Genomic DNA, 16,322 nt, shown 5'->3' with positions numbered 1-16,322 from the left:
AATGCACCTTTCTGCGACAGACCATAGTTCAATAGATTCTGCAATATTGCTTTATACATTATTATTGCTCATTGATACAGTATCATTGTGTATAATATTATTCTCTGCTTTATTTTTAGCAGAGTCTGCACACTGCTAAGTGTGATTTAAAATAATGCTACTGTAACGAAAAATTTCCCACAGGATCAATGGTTACTATTGTTATTATTATTATTATTATTATTATTCCCCAGCCCTATATCTCTTTCACCAATCAGCTTCACAACTCTTGACTTTACTCCACCCCCTCTCCCGTTTTCACCTATCACCTCGTCTCCCCCCACATTCTGAATCCCTCTCTTCCTGTCCAGTCCTGAAGAAGGCTCTCTGTCTGAAACGCCGACTGTTCACTCCTCTCCATAGTCGCTGCCTGACCCCGGGTTCCTCCAGCATGTTGTCTGTGTTGCTTTGGGTTTGCGTATCTGCAGTCACACCATAAACCAATGCGCATGCGTGGTCGGTGCGGCCGATTACCGAATATCGCGCATGCGCTAAGTAGACGAGAGGCGCTGAACTAACGGACGCAGGTAAGAGCGAACTCCGGGTGAACTTATTCACCGGCGTCTGAAACGCGACCAAAGTACAATTACTGTGATTTCCAGCCACACTAGTGCTGCACCCCACGACAGTCCTGGTCCTCTCCCTCTCTCTGAGCCCCATGATCCGTACCCGGCCGGGGGGAGCTTTCGACTCGTGGGCGACGCCGCCGCCAGTTTTGCGGCGCATGCGCATTCCTGGATCTTTCGATGGCGGACAGGGAGAGTGAGGGCTTCTGGGTAAAGAGGCAGCCATGGCCGTTGGTACCAGTGTTGCCTCGTACAGTCGAAGGAAGTGTGAGCGAATGTATCTCCCAAACACTACCGAGCTCCAGCTATGTAAATTCGAGGATTATGAACTCTGAACAAAAATATAGTTACCAGTTTATCTCAGTTAAAGAGTTTACCTTCCATTTAGATTCAGATTCAGTTTATTGTCATTTAGAAACCACAAATGCAATGCAGTTAAAAATGAGACAACGTTTTGTGAGATATCACAAAAGCACATTACAGAACAGACTACACCAGAAAATCCACGTAACGTTTGGCAATCCCCAATCCAGAGTCCGGAGAGGATGCTGCTTATTAATATCGCGCTACGATCTTAGCGCGTTCTCTGGAAAGTAGCTCCAAATCACCAGACAAAACAAGACCAAAAACTAAAGATACAAGACCTGCACAAAACCACATAATTACAACATATAGTTACAACAGAGCAAACAATAGCATAATTGATTTAAAAAAAAACAGACCATGGGAACAGTTAAAATAGTCCAAAGATGTTAAAAGACTATAAGTTCTAAAAGAAACCAGCACACAGTTTCCACAAGCCCTCAGGGTCCCGACAGCCTCGCCATCCCACGCAGGCGGCAGAAGGGAATACCTCCGCTATACTTTCACAGCGCCGTCCGACTCAGCCTCGCAGATGCAGCACACAATGAAAATGCTCCAACCGCTGCGGACTCCGAGTCCGTTGAACTAGTGAAAATGTCAATTCGTGCTGTATGGAAATAAAACCTTCCGTCAGATTCAGTTCACTCTGGGTTGATAACGATATGAAACACCTTTGCCTCGACGACAAGTGACTTCTGGCTTTCAGATCACAAAGGTGCCGCACTCCAATGAGAATAACCACTGCCCTCCACTATATATTCATTGGCATTGCCATCGATGGGTTCATCACTGTCAATCAGCAGATGGGGGGGGGGGGGGGGCGATCCAAGTAATTAGTAAATCTCCAGGATCGTACATGCAGTAAAATGTTAACTTTGTAGTGTTGTGCAACATGACCAGAACTTGAAATAATGTCAAAGGACAAATTGAGCCAAGTCATAGATTGATTGAAGTCAGAAACAGCCCAATCTCACACAGACAGGAATACAGTCCGAGAATTTGATGGTCAGTCAGAGTGTCTGTTCCGTGCCTTGTTAGAAGATGGAGGTGTCCCTGCTTCCCACACCCCACCAGAGGAGCTATCTGCTACCCCGTCTGTAATCTCTGCTGTTCTCACTAAGCAACTGAAAAGAAGGGGGCAAAAAAATCTCTACCTTCAGCTTAATTATACCTTCTCTGACTGAAGGCTCCTATCACTGACAGCTGAAGCCTCAAAATCTCCACTCCGACTCTATTCACTCTGACACTGACCGCTCCACTCGCTCCTGCCCAACTTTCAGTTCTTGCTGAGCAAACCCAAATGCTGACTGGCCGCGGCTCAAAGGTCCAACGGAAAAAAAAAACTGCTGCGAGGCTCTGCCTTTAATCCTTGACTGAAGACCATATGCCATTGAATCATAGAAAACCTACAGCACAATACAGGCCGTTCAGCCCACAAAGCAGTGACAAACATGCCCTTACCTCAGAAATTACCTAGGGTTACCCATCGCCCTCTATTTTTCTTCGAGCCTCCTATGTCTCAAAATCAGCAAAGTTTCCTGAAGGGAATATCTTGCCTGACAAATCTGTTGGCATTCTTGGAAGAACCACAAGCAGGATCGACAAAGGAGAATTTGTTTCCTCAAGTGAAACTCGTGCTGGAAAAGCAACACGAATGAAGAAATAGATGTTGTATACTTGGATTTTCAGAAGGCCTTTGACAAGGTGCACCACACTAGGCTGCTGAATAAACCCACGGTATTACAGTGGAGACTCCAGCATGGGTTAAACAGAGGCTGTGCCATAAGGTGGGCGTTGGGAACAGACCCAAATGCAAGACACAGACACTGAAGTGCTAGGGAGAGGACTAGGTGTATCAAGCAAGAAGTGGGGAAGAAACGACACTGGACAAGACTAGGCATTGGCTAGGACAAGGGTAGGAAGGTGAGGCCTGGACGAGGAACTAAGAACTGGGAACGAGGAACCTGGACAAGGATTCCGAGCCAGAGATTGGACAGGGACCCGGATCCTGGGTCTTGACTCGGGCTCGGACTCCGGATCCAGACGAGGACTGGACGTGGCAAGGTAACAGGACTGGGAACCTCCTCGGAGCCTCGAACATGGAGTGGAAACCTCCTTGGAGACTTTGACCCGGACTGGACTTGACTCGAAGCCTGAGACTTGGACTGGACTTGGGACACGGAACGACAAACAACAACAGTCCACTCGAGTAGCAGCAAACAGTCTTCCTACTGAGCCTTGGACTCAAGCAGAGGAACACAGAACACAGAGTCAGGACCCCTCCTTGGGGATAGGACGTAGGGCCGGGGCTTTACACAGAGTCAGGACCCCTCCATGGGGACAGGACGTAGGGCCGGGGCTTTACATAGTCAGGACCCCTCCTTGGGGACAGGACGTAGGGCCGGGGCTTTACATAAAGTCAGGACCCCTCCTTGGAGACAGCACGTAGGGCCGGGGCTTTACATAGAGTCAGGACCCCTCCTTGGGGACAGGACGTAGGGCCGGGGCTTTACATAGAGTCAGGACCCCTCCTTGGGGACTGGACGTAGGGCCGGGGCTTTACATAGAGTCAGGAACCCTCCTTGGGGAAAGGACGTAGGGTCGGGACTCATACACGGACACTAAACACGGGGACACAAAGAGACAGTTCCAAGCTCATCGATAAACAGTTCCTTCTGTTGGCATGACAAGGCTCCAGTCTCACTCTAGCGGTTAAACTTGATGGTGATTCAGGCGATGACGCAGGCGAGGTTGCAGGCAAGGCTTCAGGAGTGGGTTGCTGAAAGAAGGGGAAGGGATGTAAGGGAAGGGAAGGGAACAGTCCAGGGAAGGGTAACGGCAAAGCCGGCCTGTCTTACCCAACGGAGGCGAGGACAGGGAGGGACAGAATCAACCGCAGGGCAATGGCAAAGACGGCCTGACCTACCCCACAGTGGCGAGGACAGGATACTGACAAGACCAACCCGAACCTACAGTCGAACCCAGGGCCACTGATATTCCAGCCCCAATTTGAGAATCAGTGCCTGTGATTAAACAATGAAACAATGGACAGCCAGAAGACCTGGAGTCCAGAGTCCACGGACCGGACCGTGAACCAGAACGCAGACGTCATGGACTGGACCATGACAAGCTGAATGGTAGGAGGCAAAGACTGGGAATAAAGGGAGCCATCTCTGGTTGGCTGCCAGTCACTAGTGGTGTTCCTCAGGGCTCTGTGTTCGGACTGGTGATTTTTGTAATATTCCAATAGTTTGGAAGACAGAATTGCTGGCTTTGTTACAAGGTTTGCAGATGATATGAAGACATGAGGAGGGGCAGGTAGTTTTCGGTAGAGAGGGTGCAGAAGGACTGAGATAGATTTAGAGAATGGGAAAAAAAAACAGCAGATGGGATACAGTGCCGGGAAGTGTATGTTCATGCATTTTGGTAGAAGAAATGAAAGTGTTAACTTTTTCGAAATGGACAGAAAATACCGAACAACTGAGGTGCAAAGGGTCACGGGGAGTCCATGTTCAGGATTCCCTGAAGGTTAATTTGCAGGTCGAGTCTGTGGTGTGGAAGGCAAACGCAACGTCGGCATTCATTTCGAGAGATCTACAATATATCAGCGAGGATGTAATTCGGGAAGTTGGTCGTCACTGGTGAGGCCACACTTGGAGGGCAGTTCTGGGCCCCTGATCTTGGAAAGGACGTGCCGAAACTGGAGAAGGTTCAGAGTATGTTCACAAAAACAGATTCCAGGATTGAATGGATTGTCATATGAAGAGCGTTCAATGGGCCTGAGCCTGTATCAGCAGAGGAATTAGGGCTGACCTCATGGAAACTTATCAAACTGTGGAAGGGCTTGATAGAGTGGATGTGGAAAGGATGCTTCCTGTGGTGGAAGAGTGTGCGACCAGGGAACAGAGCTTCAGAATAGAGGGGTGTCCTTTTAGAACGGAGATGACAGAGAACGGACTGAGAGTGGTGAATCTGGGGAATTCCGTGCCACAGGCAGCTGTGGAGGCCAATTCTTTATGTACATTTAGGGCAGAGGTGGATAGAATCTTGATTGATCCGGGCATGAAGTGATACAGGGACAAGACAGGAGATTGGAGTGGAGAGCAAATTTGGATCAGCCATGATAAAATGACAGAACAGACTCGATGGGGTAAACAGCCTCATTCTGGTCTTAAGTCTTATAGTCTGACGGTCTGTCCCCAGTGTGAACTCGCTGATGTAGCTTCAAGTCAGATGACTAAGTGAATCCCTTCCCACAATCTGAGAAAGTGAATGGTTTCTCCCCAGTATGAACTAACTGGTGTCTCTGTAGCTTGGATGACCGAGTGAATCCCTTCCCACATTCAGGGCAGGTGAATGGCCTCTCCCCAGTGTGGATTCGCTGGTGTGACAAAAGGGTGGATGAGTGAGCGAATGCCTTCCCACAATCTGAGCAGGTGAACGGCCTCTCCCCAGTGTGGATTCGCTGGTGTGACAAAAGGTTGGATGACTGAGTGAATCCCTTCCCACATTCAGAACAAGTGAATGGCCTCTCCCCAGTGTGAACCAGCTGGTGTCTCTGTAGGGTGGATGAGTGAGTGAATCCCTTCCCACACACAGAGCAGGTGAACGGCCTCTCCCCAATGTGAACTCGCAGATGTATTTTCAAATCCGATGACCCAGCAAACTCCTTTCCACAGTCTGAGCAGGTGAACGGCCTCTCCCCAGTGTGAACTCGCTGATGTATTTTCAAGCCAGATGATCGAGCGAACTCCTTTCCACAGTCTGAGCAGATGAACGGTTTCTCCCCAGTGTGAACTAACTGGTGCCTCAGTAGGCGAAATGACAGAGTGAATCTTTTCCCACAGTCTGAGCAAATGAACGGTTTCTCCCCAGTGTGAAAGCACTGATGTGTGTTCAGTTGAGATGACCGAATGAATCGCTTCCCACAGTCCGAGCACGTGAATGGCCTCTCCCCAGTGTGAACTCGCTGATGTACTTTCAAGTCAGATGACAGAGTGAATCTCTTCCCACATTCAGAGCAGCTGAACGGTTTCTCCCCAGTGTGAAATCGTTGATGGACGCTCAGCTGAGATGCACGAGCGAACTCCTTCCCACAGTCTGAGCAGGTGAACGGTTTCTCCCCAGTGTGAACTCGCTGATGTTCCTTCAGTTGAGATGACCGTGTGAATCCCTTCTCACATACTGAGCAGGCAAACGGTTTCTCCCCAGTGTGAACCAGCCAGTGTGTCTGTAGTTTGGATGACTGAGTGAATCCCTTCCCACACTCAGAGCAGGTGAATGGCCTCTCCTCAGTGTGAACCAGCAAGTGTCTCCGTAGTTTGGATGAGTGCATGAAACCTTTCCCACATTCAGAGCAGGTGAACGGACTCACCCCAGAATGAACTTGCTGATGTACCTTCAGGTCAGAAGACCGAGTGAATCCCTTCCCACATTCTGAGCAGCTGAACGGTTTCTCCCCAGTGTGAGTTTGCTGATGTTCCTGTAGTTGAGATGACCGAGTGAATGCCTTCCCACATTCTGAGCAGCTGAACGGTTTCTCCCCAGTGTGAACCAGCTGGTGTCTCAGTAGGTGAGATGACCGAGTGAATGCCTCTCCACATTCTGAGCAGGTGAACAGCCTCTCCCCAGTGTGAACTCGCCGATGTACCCTCAGTTGAGATGACGAAGTGAACTCCTTCCCACAGTCTGAGCAGGTGAGCGGCATCTTCTCAGTGTGAACTGGTGACGTTCGTTCATTTGAGATGACTAAATGAATCTGTTTCGACATTCAGAGATGGGGAAAGGCCATGGCACCATGTGAATTTGCTGGTGTCTCTGTAGTGTGGTTGATTGTGTCAGTGCCTTCCTGCACTCTGAGAAACGTCTCCTCACTGGTGAATTTTTGGATATATCTTCAGCATCAATGACAGAATGAATTGCTTCCCGCTGTCAGAACAGGTGGAGCATCTCACTGTGGTGTGAACTTGCTGATGTATCTTCAGGCTGGTTGACTGAGTAGTTCCCCTCCCTCACACAGAGCAGGTGAATGGCCTCTCCCCACTGTGAACTCACTGGCGTGTCTGTGGGTAGGCTGTGAGTGAATCCTTTCCCACACTGAGAGAAGGAGAATGATATCTCACTGCGATCAATCATCTCGCAATTCAGACAGTCAGATGTTTGAATCCCTTGTACAATCAATGAGTTGAAGAACTGATCTCCAGTGAACAAATGCTGGTATGTTCTCAGCACCCCGGTTCCTGTGGATAACACGGAGTTACAAAAGAAAACTTCCCTTCAGACACAGATACAACTCCAACTGGATCAACAACAATGCAAAATACATCAATGGGAGAAGGACAATATCCATCCGACCTTATCTCAAACACATTTACTGAGGTCGCCTCCACTGCTTCATTAGGCAGAGAAATCCACAGATTCACCACCCTCAGGGAAAAGCAGTTCCTCCTCATCTCCGTCCCACATTCCCTAATCTTGAGGCAATGTCCTCTCGTACTAAGCCTCACCTACCAGTGGAAGCAACTTTCCTGCCTCTGGCTTATCTACACCTTTGATAACTTTACATGTTTCTGTAAGATCTCCTCTCAATGTGAGCGCTGGAATCACAATTTTATCCAGTTCAACTCAAGCTGGAGCAACTCAACCTGAGATATACTGTGGGAAGCGAGGGAGGAGATTGCTGAGCCTCTGGCGATGACCTTTGTATTACCACTCAGGAAGGGAGATGTACCAGAGAATTGGAAGACATTGACCCCTTGTTAGGGAATGGAGTAGAGGGAACCCAGGAATTATAGACCAGTGAGTGGAGAGTGCCCCAGTGGCCATCTCCCTCAGTAATTGTTACCTCACTTTGGATGCGGTTGAGGGGATGACCTGACAGAGGACGACCATGACGATCGGGTCTCTGGCACTGAGCCTGGTTCCGTGGTGCAGAAGGGAAAGAGGAAGTTGAGGAATGCAGTAGTCATAGGATTCAATAGTGAGGGGAATGGACAGGAGGTTCTGCACGCCTGATAGAGATACACGCGTGGTGTGTTGCCTCCCAGGTGCCAGGGTACGGGATCTCTCAGATCGGGTGCAAGGTATTCTGAAGGGAGGGGGTGACCAGCTCGAAGTCTTGGTACACGTTGGTATATATGACACAGGTAGACAAAGGGAGGAGTGCGTGAGGAGAGAATTCAGGGAGTTCGGTAGGAAGCTGAAAGGCAGGACATCTAGGGTAGTAACCTTGGGATTGCTGCCTGTGCCACGTGCTGGTGAGAGCAATACTAGCATGATTAGGTATATTAATGTGTGGCTGAGGGACTGGTGTAGGGGGCAGGGCTTTAGATTCCTTGATCATTGGGTTCTCCTCTGGGGGAGGTATGACCTGTACAAAAAGGACGGGTTACACCTGAACCCAAAGGGGTCCAATATCCTAGCCAGCACATTTAATAGAGCTGTTAGGGAGGGTTTAAACTGATTTGGCGTGGGGATGGGAATCAGAGTGATGGGGCTGAGGAAACGGGAAACAGAAATAAATCGAAGATAGTGTGCAACAAAGACTGTAGAAAGAATGGTCAGGAGATGAGGCTTAATCAAAGCCAGTGGCATGAGGAACAGGGCAACAGAGATGTGGGGCAGTGAAAATAGAAAGCAACAAATCCTGGGCTGAGAGAGTTATTTGAATGTACAGAGCATGAGGATTAAAATGGACGATCTTGAAATTCAGCTGCAAATTGGCAAATTGGACAATCTCTGAAACTTGGATAAAAGGTGGCTGCCGATGGGAGTTGAATGTCCAAGAATACACGGTGTATCAGAATGATAGGTGACTGGGCAGAGAGGGTGGTGTGGCTCTCTGAATAAAAAAATATTAAATCATTGGAAAGAGATGACATAGGATTGTAAGGTGTGACCGTCTAACCATATAACAATTACAGCATGGAAACAGGCCATCTCGGCCCTTCTAGTCCATGCGAACGCTTACACTCACCTAGTCCCACTGGCCCGCACTCAGTCCATAACCCTCCATTCCTTTCCTGTCCATATACCTATCCAATTTTACTTTAAATGACAATACCGAACCTGCCTCTACCACTTCTACTGGAAGTTCATTCCACACAGCTACCACTCTCTGAGTAAAGGATTTCCCTCCTTAAACTTTTGCCCCCAACTCTCAAATCATGTCCTCTTGTTTGAATCTCCCCTATTCACAATGGAAAAAGCCTATCCACATCAACTCAATATATCCCCCTCATTATTTTAAATACCTCTATCAAGTCCCTCTTCAACCTTCTATGCTCCAAAGAATAAAGACCTAAATTGTTCAGCCTTTCCCTGTGACTTAGGTGCTGAAAGCCAGGTAACATTCTAGTAAATCTTCTCTGTACTCTCTCTATTTTGTTGATATCGTTCCTATAATTCAGTGACCGGAACTGTACACAATACTCCAAATTCAGCCTTACGAATGCCATGTACAGTTTTACCATTACATCCCAACTCCTATACTCAATGCTCTGATTTATAAAGGCCAGCATAACAAAAGCTTTCTTCACCACCCTATCCACATGATGGGGTCATGGGTCTCTACGGGTTGAGTTACGAAATGGGGAGGGGAATGGCAGTTGTATACAGATCTCCATACAGCAGTCGGGATGTGGATTACAAATTACAGCAGCAGATAGAAAAGGCCTGTCAGAAAGGCAATGATAACATTGATAATCATTGGCAATTTTAACATGAAAGTGAATTGGTAGGACCTCGAGAGAAAGAATTTGTAGAATATCTAAGGGATTGCTTTTTAGAACAGCTGGTTGTTGAGCCCACGAGGGGATCGGCTATGCTGGACTGGGTGATCCCAATATGATCAAATTCACATTGAAATTTGAGAGGGAAAAAATAAAACCAATGTGTCAGTATTTCAGTGGAATAAAGGAAATTGCAATGGATGAGAGGGGAACTGGCTGAAGTCGACTGAAAAGGGACATTTGCAGGAAGGACAGCAGAGCAGAATGGGTGGATTTTCTGCAAATAATGAGGGAAATACAAGACAGATATATTCCAAATAAGAAGAGATTTTCAAAGGGAAGAAGGACACTACTGTGGCTGACAAGTGAAGTCAGAGCCAAAGTAAAAGCAAAAGAGAGGGCAAACAAGGAAGTTCGAGCTAGTGGGAAGACAGCTTCACCAGCTTTTTAAAACTTGCAAAAGAAAACTCAGAAGGTCATTCGGAAGGAAAAGATGAATTATGAGAGTAAGCTGGTGACTAATATCGAAGAAGATACTGAAAGCTTTTTTAAATATATATATATATAAAGGGTAAAAAGAGTCGAGGGTAGATTTAGGACCAATTCAAAATATCGCTGGACTTATTGTAATGAGAGTTGCTGAGAAGTAAGAGGAACTGAATGCGTACCAGACATTCAAGGGTATCAGGGAAGTGAAGTTTGTGCAGTGACAATTATGACTCAGAAGGTGCTCTGGAAGTTTAATGGTCTGAGGGTGGATAAATCTCCAGGACCTGATGCAATGCACCCTCCGGTTCTGAAGAAAATAGCTGGAAAGATTGTGGAGGCATTAACAATGATCTTTGAAGAATCAATAAATTCTGGCATTGTACCAGATGACTGGAAAATAGCAAATGTTACTCCGCTATTTAAGAAGGGTCAGAGGTAACAGAAAGGGAACTATAGACCTGTTAGCATGACATCAATGGTTGGCGGTTGATGGAATCGATTGTTAGGGATGAGATTACGGAGTACCTGGAGGCACATGACAAGATAGGCCAAAGCCAGCATGGTTTCTTGAAAGGAAAATCCTGCCTGACAAAACTACTGCAATTCTTTGAGGAAATTACAAGCAGGGTAGACAAAGGAGATGCAGTAGACGTGGTGTACTTGGATGTTCAGAAGGCCTTTGACAATGTGCTGCACATGAGGCTGTTTAGCAAGATAAAAGCCCATGGTATGACAGGGAAGTTATTAAAGTGGGTGGAGCATTGGCTGGTCGGCAGAAAACAGAGAGTGGGAATAAAGGGATCCTATTCTGGCTGGCTTCCTGTTACCAGTGGAGTTCCACAGGGGTCAGAGTTGGGACCACTGCTTTTTACGATACATGTCAATGATTTTGACTATGATATGAAAGGATTTATGGCTAAATTTGCCGATGATAAAAAAATAGGTGGAGGAGCGGGTAGTGTTGAGGAAACAGAGAGCCTGCAAAGAGACATAGGTAGTTTAGGGGAATAGCAAAGAAGTGGTAAATGAAATACAATGTTGGAAAGTGTGTGGTGATGCAATTTGCTGGAAGAAATAAATGGACAGACTATGATTTCAATGGGGAGAGAATTCAAAATGCAGAAATGCAAAGAGACTTGGGAATCCTTGTGCTGGATGCACTAAAGGTGAACCTCCAGGTTGAGCCGGTTGTGAATAAGGCAAAATTCTAGAGGTATAGGATATAAGAGCAGTGATGTGATGTTGTGGCTTTATAAGGCACTCGGGAGACCACACTTGGAGTATTGTGTACAGGATTGGGCTCCTCACTTTGGGAAGGATATATTGACATTGGTGAATGCTCAACGAAGATTCACGAGGTATGAAATGGTTAATGCGATGAAATCTTAAGTTTTATTCATTATGGACTGTGCCTTTAAGAATCACGCCTGTAAGAGAGAGAGAGAGAAGTTCAGTGCAAGTAGAGGGAGTGAGAGGGAGAAAGGGGAGGGAGGGACGGAGAGAGAGAGAGAGAGGGAGGGAGAGGGAGAGGGAGAGGGAGAGTGGGGGGGAGAGAGAGAGAGAGGGGGAAGGAGGGGGAGGGGGAGGGGGGAGGGGAGAGAGAGAGAGAGAGAGAGAGAGGGGGGAAGGAGGGGGAGCGGGAGAGGGAGGGGGGGAGGAGAGAGAGAGAGAGAGAGAGAGAGAGAGAACGCTACATGATACACAGCTGTTGTTCAGTACACCAGCATTTAAACAAGTGTAACTATCTCTTTCGTGGTACACGCAGATGCACAAAGGTTGGTGGCGTAATTGCCACTGAATTTTTAAGTGCCCACAAGGGTGGGGCTGAGGATCGATTAGAAGAATCGATCCATGACTATTAGTGCGTTTGAGGGCAACCCTGTGGAATCTAACCCTTGTCTAACCCTTGCCTGGGTTGGTAGATTATCACTTGAAGATGTCGCTCTTAAGCTGGTCACGTTTGGCTAACTTGGAAGATTTGGAGGACATCGAGGAGGATTGACAACATCTGTTTACTTGGATTACACATCTCTCTCTCTCTCTCACTTCAATCCCGTGGACCAAATTGAATTTCCTTACCACACCATCGTAAGACTGTATCATTTACCACCTAAGCTTGAAGAAGTTCGGGGATTTATGCATTTACACCTATATATGCATAACAGCATTACCTCTTGATTTACCTGGTTTAAGTTACTAAATGATGTAGTTACTAATAAAATAGCATTTTGTTAACAGCAAAACCAGACTCCAGGCATTCCACTGCTGCTGAGACTTTTGTGTTCGTAACAGTTACCGCATGAGGAACGTCCGGCAGCTCTTGAGCTGTATTCCCTGGAGTTCAGGAGAATGACGGAGTTCTCATAGAAACACTCCGAACATTAAAAGGCCTGAACAGATGAGATATGGAAAAGTTATTTCCCATGGTAGGGGAGTCTAGGACAAGAGGGCACGACTTCAGGATTGAAGGACGACCTTTCGGAACTGAGATGCGGAGAAATTACTTTAGTCTGAGGGTTGTAAATCTATGGAATTTGTTGCCACAAGTGGCTGTGGAGGCCTAGTCATTGGGTGTATTTAAGGCAGAGATAGATAGTTTCTTGATTAGCCAGGGCATTGAAGGGTATTGAGTGAAAGCAGGGGAATGCAGATGACTTGAAGAATTGTATCAGCCCATGATTGAATGGCGGTGCAGTCTCGATGGGCCAAATGGCCTACTTCTGCTCCTGTATCTTATGGTCTTATGAAGTCTTGCTTCAGTGGTGGGCAAGTGGTTGGAGAAGATCCTGGGAGGCAGGACTTCAAACATTTGGAGAGACATAATCCGATTACGGATAGTCAGCATGGCTTTGTTAAGGGCAGGTCATGCCTTACGAACCGGATTGAATTCTTTGAAGATGCAACAAAGCACAGTGATGAAGGTAGAGCATTGGATGTAGTGGACGTGGCTTTCAGTAAGACTTTCGATAAGGTTCCTCAAGCAAAGCTCATTGAGAAATTAATGAGGCAAGGATCCAAGGTGACCTTGCTTTGTGGATCCAGAATTGGCTTGCCCACAGAAGGCAAAGGGTGGATGTAGATGCTGTATGAAGGACGGTGACCAGTGCAGTTCAGCAGGGATCTTTTCCGGGACCCCTCCTCTTTGTAACTTTTACAAATGACCTTGATGAGGAAGTAGTGTATAAGATGATGAGAGGCATGACAGTGTGGATAGTCAGAGGCTTTTTCCCAGGTCGGAAATGGTTGCCACAAGAGGACACAGGTCTAAGGTGCTGGGGAGTAGGTACAGAGGAGATGTCAGTCGTAGGTCTTTTGCTCAGAGAGTGGTGAGTGAGTGGAATGGGCTGCTGGCGCCGGTGGTGGAGGCAGATATGATAGTGTCTCTTAAGAGACTTTTGTATATGTACATGGAGCTTAGTAAAATAGAGGGCTAAGTGGGCCGAAGGGCCTGTATCGTACTGTAGGTTTCCTACGTTTCTAGAAGGGTGGGTTTGTAAGTTTGTCGATTACACAAATGTTGGGGTTGTTGTGGATAGTCTGGAGGTTACAGCCAGACATCAATAGGATGCAGAACTGGGCTGGGAAGTGACAGATGGAGTTCAACCCAGTGGTTCCTTTCAGTAGGTGACATTTGAAGACAGAATACAACAATAATGTTAGGACTCTTGGCAGGGTGGAGTACCAGTGAGACCTTGGGGTCTGTGTCAATCGTGCACACAAAGCTGCTGGGTAGGTTGACAGTGTTGTTAAGAAGGCCTTCATCAACAATGGGACCGAGTTCAAATGCCAGAGGTAACTTTACAGATATAAGGCCTTAGTTAGACCTCACTTTTGGTACTGTGTTCAGTTCTGATCCCTCAATACAGGAAGGATGTGGATACTACAGACAGAGGGCAGAGGAGATTTACAGATACAAGGCCTTAGTTAGACCTCACTTTTGGTACCATGTTCAGTTCTGGTCCCCTCAATACAGGAAGGACGTGGATACTACAGACAGAGGGCAGAGGAGATTTACAGATATAAGGCCTGAGTTAGACCGCACTTTTGGTACTGTGTTCAGTTCTGGTCCCCTCAATACAGGAAGGATGTGGATACTACAGACAGAGGGCAGAGGACATTTACAGATATAAGGCCTGAGTTAGACCTCACTTTTGGTACTGTGTTCAGTTCTGGCCCCCTCAATACAGGAAGGATGTGGATACTATAGACAGAGGGCAGAGGAGATTTACAGATATAAGGCCTGAGTTAGACCTCACTTTTGGTACTGTGTTCAGTTCTGGTCCCCTCAATACAGGAAGGATGTGGATACTATAGACAGAGGGCAGAGGACATTTACAGATATAAGGCCTGAGTTAGACCTGACTTTTGGTATCGTGTTCAGTTCTGGTCCCCTCAATACAGGAAGGACGTGGATACTATAGACAGAGTGCAGAGGAGATTTACAAGGATGTTGCATGGATTGGAGAATATGCCTCATGTGAATAGGTTGAGTGAACTTCGGAGCGAAGGAAGATGAGAGGTGACCTGATAGAGGTGAATAAGATGATGAGGGGCATTGATCGTGTGGATAGCAAGAAGCTTTTTCCCAAGAGTGAAATGGCTGACATGGGTGGGGGGTTAGTTTTATGGTGCTTGGAAGTAGGTACAAGGGTGATGTCAGAGGTATGTTTTTCACACAAAGGGTGGGTACAATAGGAACTTTTCAGAGACTTTTAGATAGGTACATGGGCTATGTGGTAGGGAAATTGTAATTACACTGTGGATTTCTGTCTCTATATGAACTCCTCATCTTCTAACAAGGCACGGATCAGTTATCCTGGCTGACCATCAAATTCTCTGTATTCCTGTCTGTACGAGGATGTTTCTGCGTTCAGTCAACCTCTGACTTGGCTCAATTTGTCTCTGTCCTTTGGGATTATTTCAAGGTCTGGCCATGCTCCACAACACTACCAAGAATACTTGTCACAACATAGAATCCCAGAGATTACCTAATTACTGGGATCCCCACCCCAGCTGATTGATAGTGATGAATCCATTAATGTCAATGCCAGCAATCCTGAATGGGAGGGCAGCAGTTATTCTCATTGGAGTGTGGCACTTTTGTGATGTGAAAGCCACAAGTCACTTGTCCTCGAGGACAAAGGGGTTACTTACCCAGAGGGAACTAAATCTGACGGAAGGATTTTTTTTTGCCATACAGCACTAATTGACAATTTAATTGATTGGAAGGCAGGCTTTTCATCCAAAATTAACTAGAAAACATATTTTTGTTCCGAATTACTAATCTTTGCATGTATACAGCTGGACCTCGGCAGAGTTTGAGAGAGACATTCGCTCTCATTTCCTCCGACTGTACTGGGACAACGCTGGCAGAGTCAGGCATGGCTGCCGCTTTACCCAGAAGGCCGCACGAACGAGAAACCGGTCTGTCAGCCACCGAACGTTCTCGCGATGCGCATGCGCCGCAGAGATGGCGGCGGCTCCAGCGCTCGTCAGCTCCCCGAGGCCCGGGTACGGTTCGTGGGGCTGAGGAAGAGGCACCGGACCGGGGCTGTCCTGGGATGCAGGACCAGTGCGGCAAGAGCTCAGAGTAATAGCCCTTCAATCGCGTTTCAGACACCGGAGATTAATTCCCTCCCGGAGGCCCCTCCTACCTGCAGCCGGTCCTTGTTAGCCTCACGCCGACTGAGCGCATGCGCGATAGGTCGTACCACCTCAGACCTCTGCGCATGCGCATTTGAGCAAACGAGAAAATCTGCAGATGCGGAAATCCAAAGCAAAAGAGGGGAAATGCTGGAGGAAATACAAAGGGGCCGGCAGCAACTATGGAGAGGAAAGAACAGTCGGCGCTTCAGACCGAGACCCTTCTTCAGGACTGGAAAGGAAGGGAGGGAGTAAGACGGGGAGGAGTGAAGAGCTGAGAAGTTGATTGGTGAGAGTGATAAAGGGGTGAAGAATTATTATTATTAAATACTATTAATCCAGAGTGGGGAATTCTTTCGTTACAGCAGCAACATATAAAAACATACTTAGCACTGTGCAGACTTTACTAAAAATAAAGATTTACAATATACACAATAATTATATATTAAATAATAACGCAGAGACTATTGAACTACGATGTGTGTTCTCCTGT

General features: G+C 47.1%; 2 protein-coding genes across 2 annotated transcripts in view; both read right to left on the bottom strand.

Moving 5' to 3' along the window:
- The window catches only part of LOC132385856 (gastrula zinc finger protein XlCGF26.1-like), a 260,710-nt gene that overhangs the window by 2,509 nt on the left and 241,879 nt on the right, over positions 1–16,322 (bottom strand). The window lies entirely within an intron of this gene.
- Positions 928–15,870, bottom strand: LOC132385859 (zinc finger protein 420-like). Its single transcript, XM_059958086.1, has 2 exons — positions 15,841–15,870; positions 928–7,207 (listed from the first exon to the last, which is right to left on the bottom strand). The coding sequence occupies exon 2, from the start codon at positions 6,736–6,738 to the stop codon at positions 5,206–5,208; it is 1,533 nt and encodes a 510-aa protein (XP_059814069.1). The 5' UTR covers positions 6,739–7,207; positions 15,841–15,870; the 3' UTR covers positions 928–5,205.

This window comes from Hypanus sabinus (genome assembly GCF_030144855.1).
Source record: "Hypanus sabinus isolate sHypSab1 chromosome X2 unlocalized genomic scaffold, sHypSab1.hap1 SUPER_X2_unloc_3, whole genome shotgun sequence".
Taxonomy (NCBI): Eukaryota; Metazoa; Chordata; class Chondrichthyes; order Myliobatiformes; family Dasyatidae; genus Hypanus; species Hypanus sabinus.
The sequence above is the reverse complement of the archived record's forward strand: the minus strand, read 5'-3'. Positions and strand labels throughout refer to the sequence as shown.

Coding starts and splice junctions, on each gene's coding strand:
- LOC132385859 (XM_059958086.1), bottom strand. CDS start 6,738: ATGTCGAAACAGATTCATTTAGTCATCTCAAATGAACGAACGTCACCA.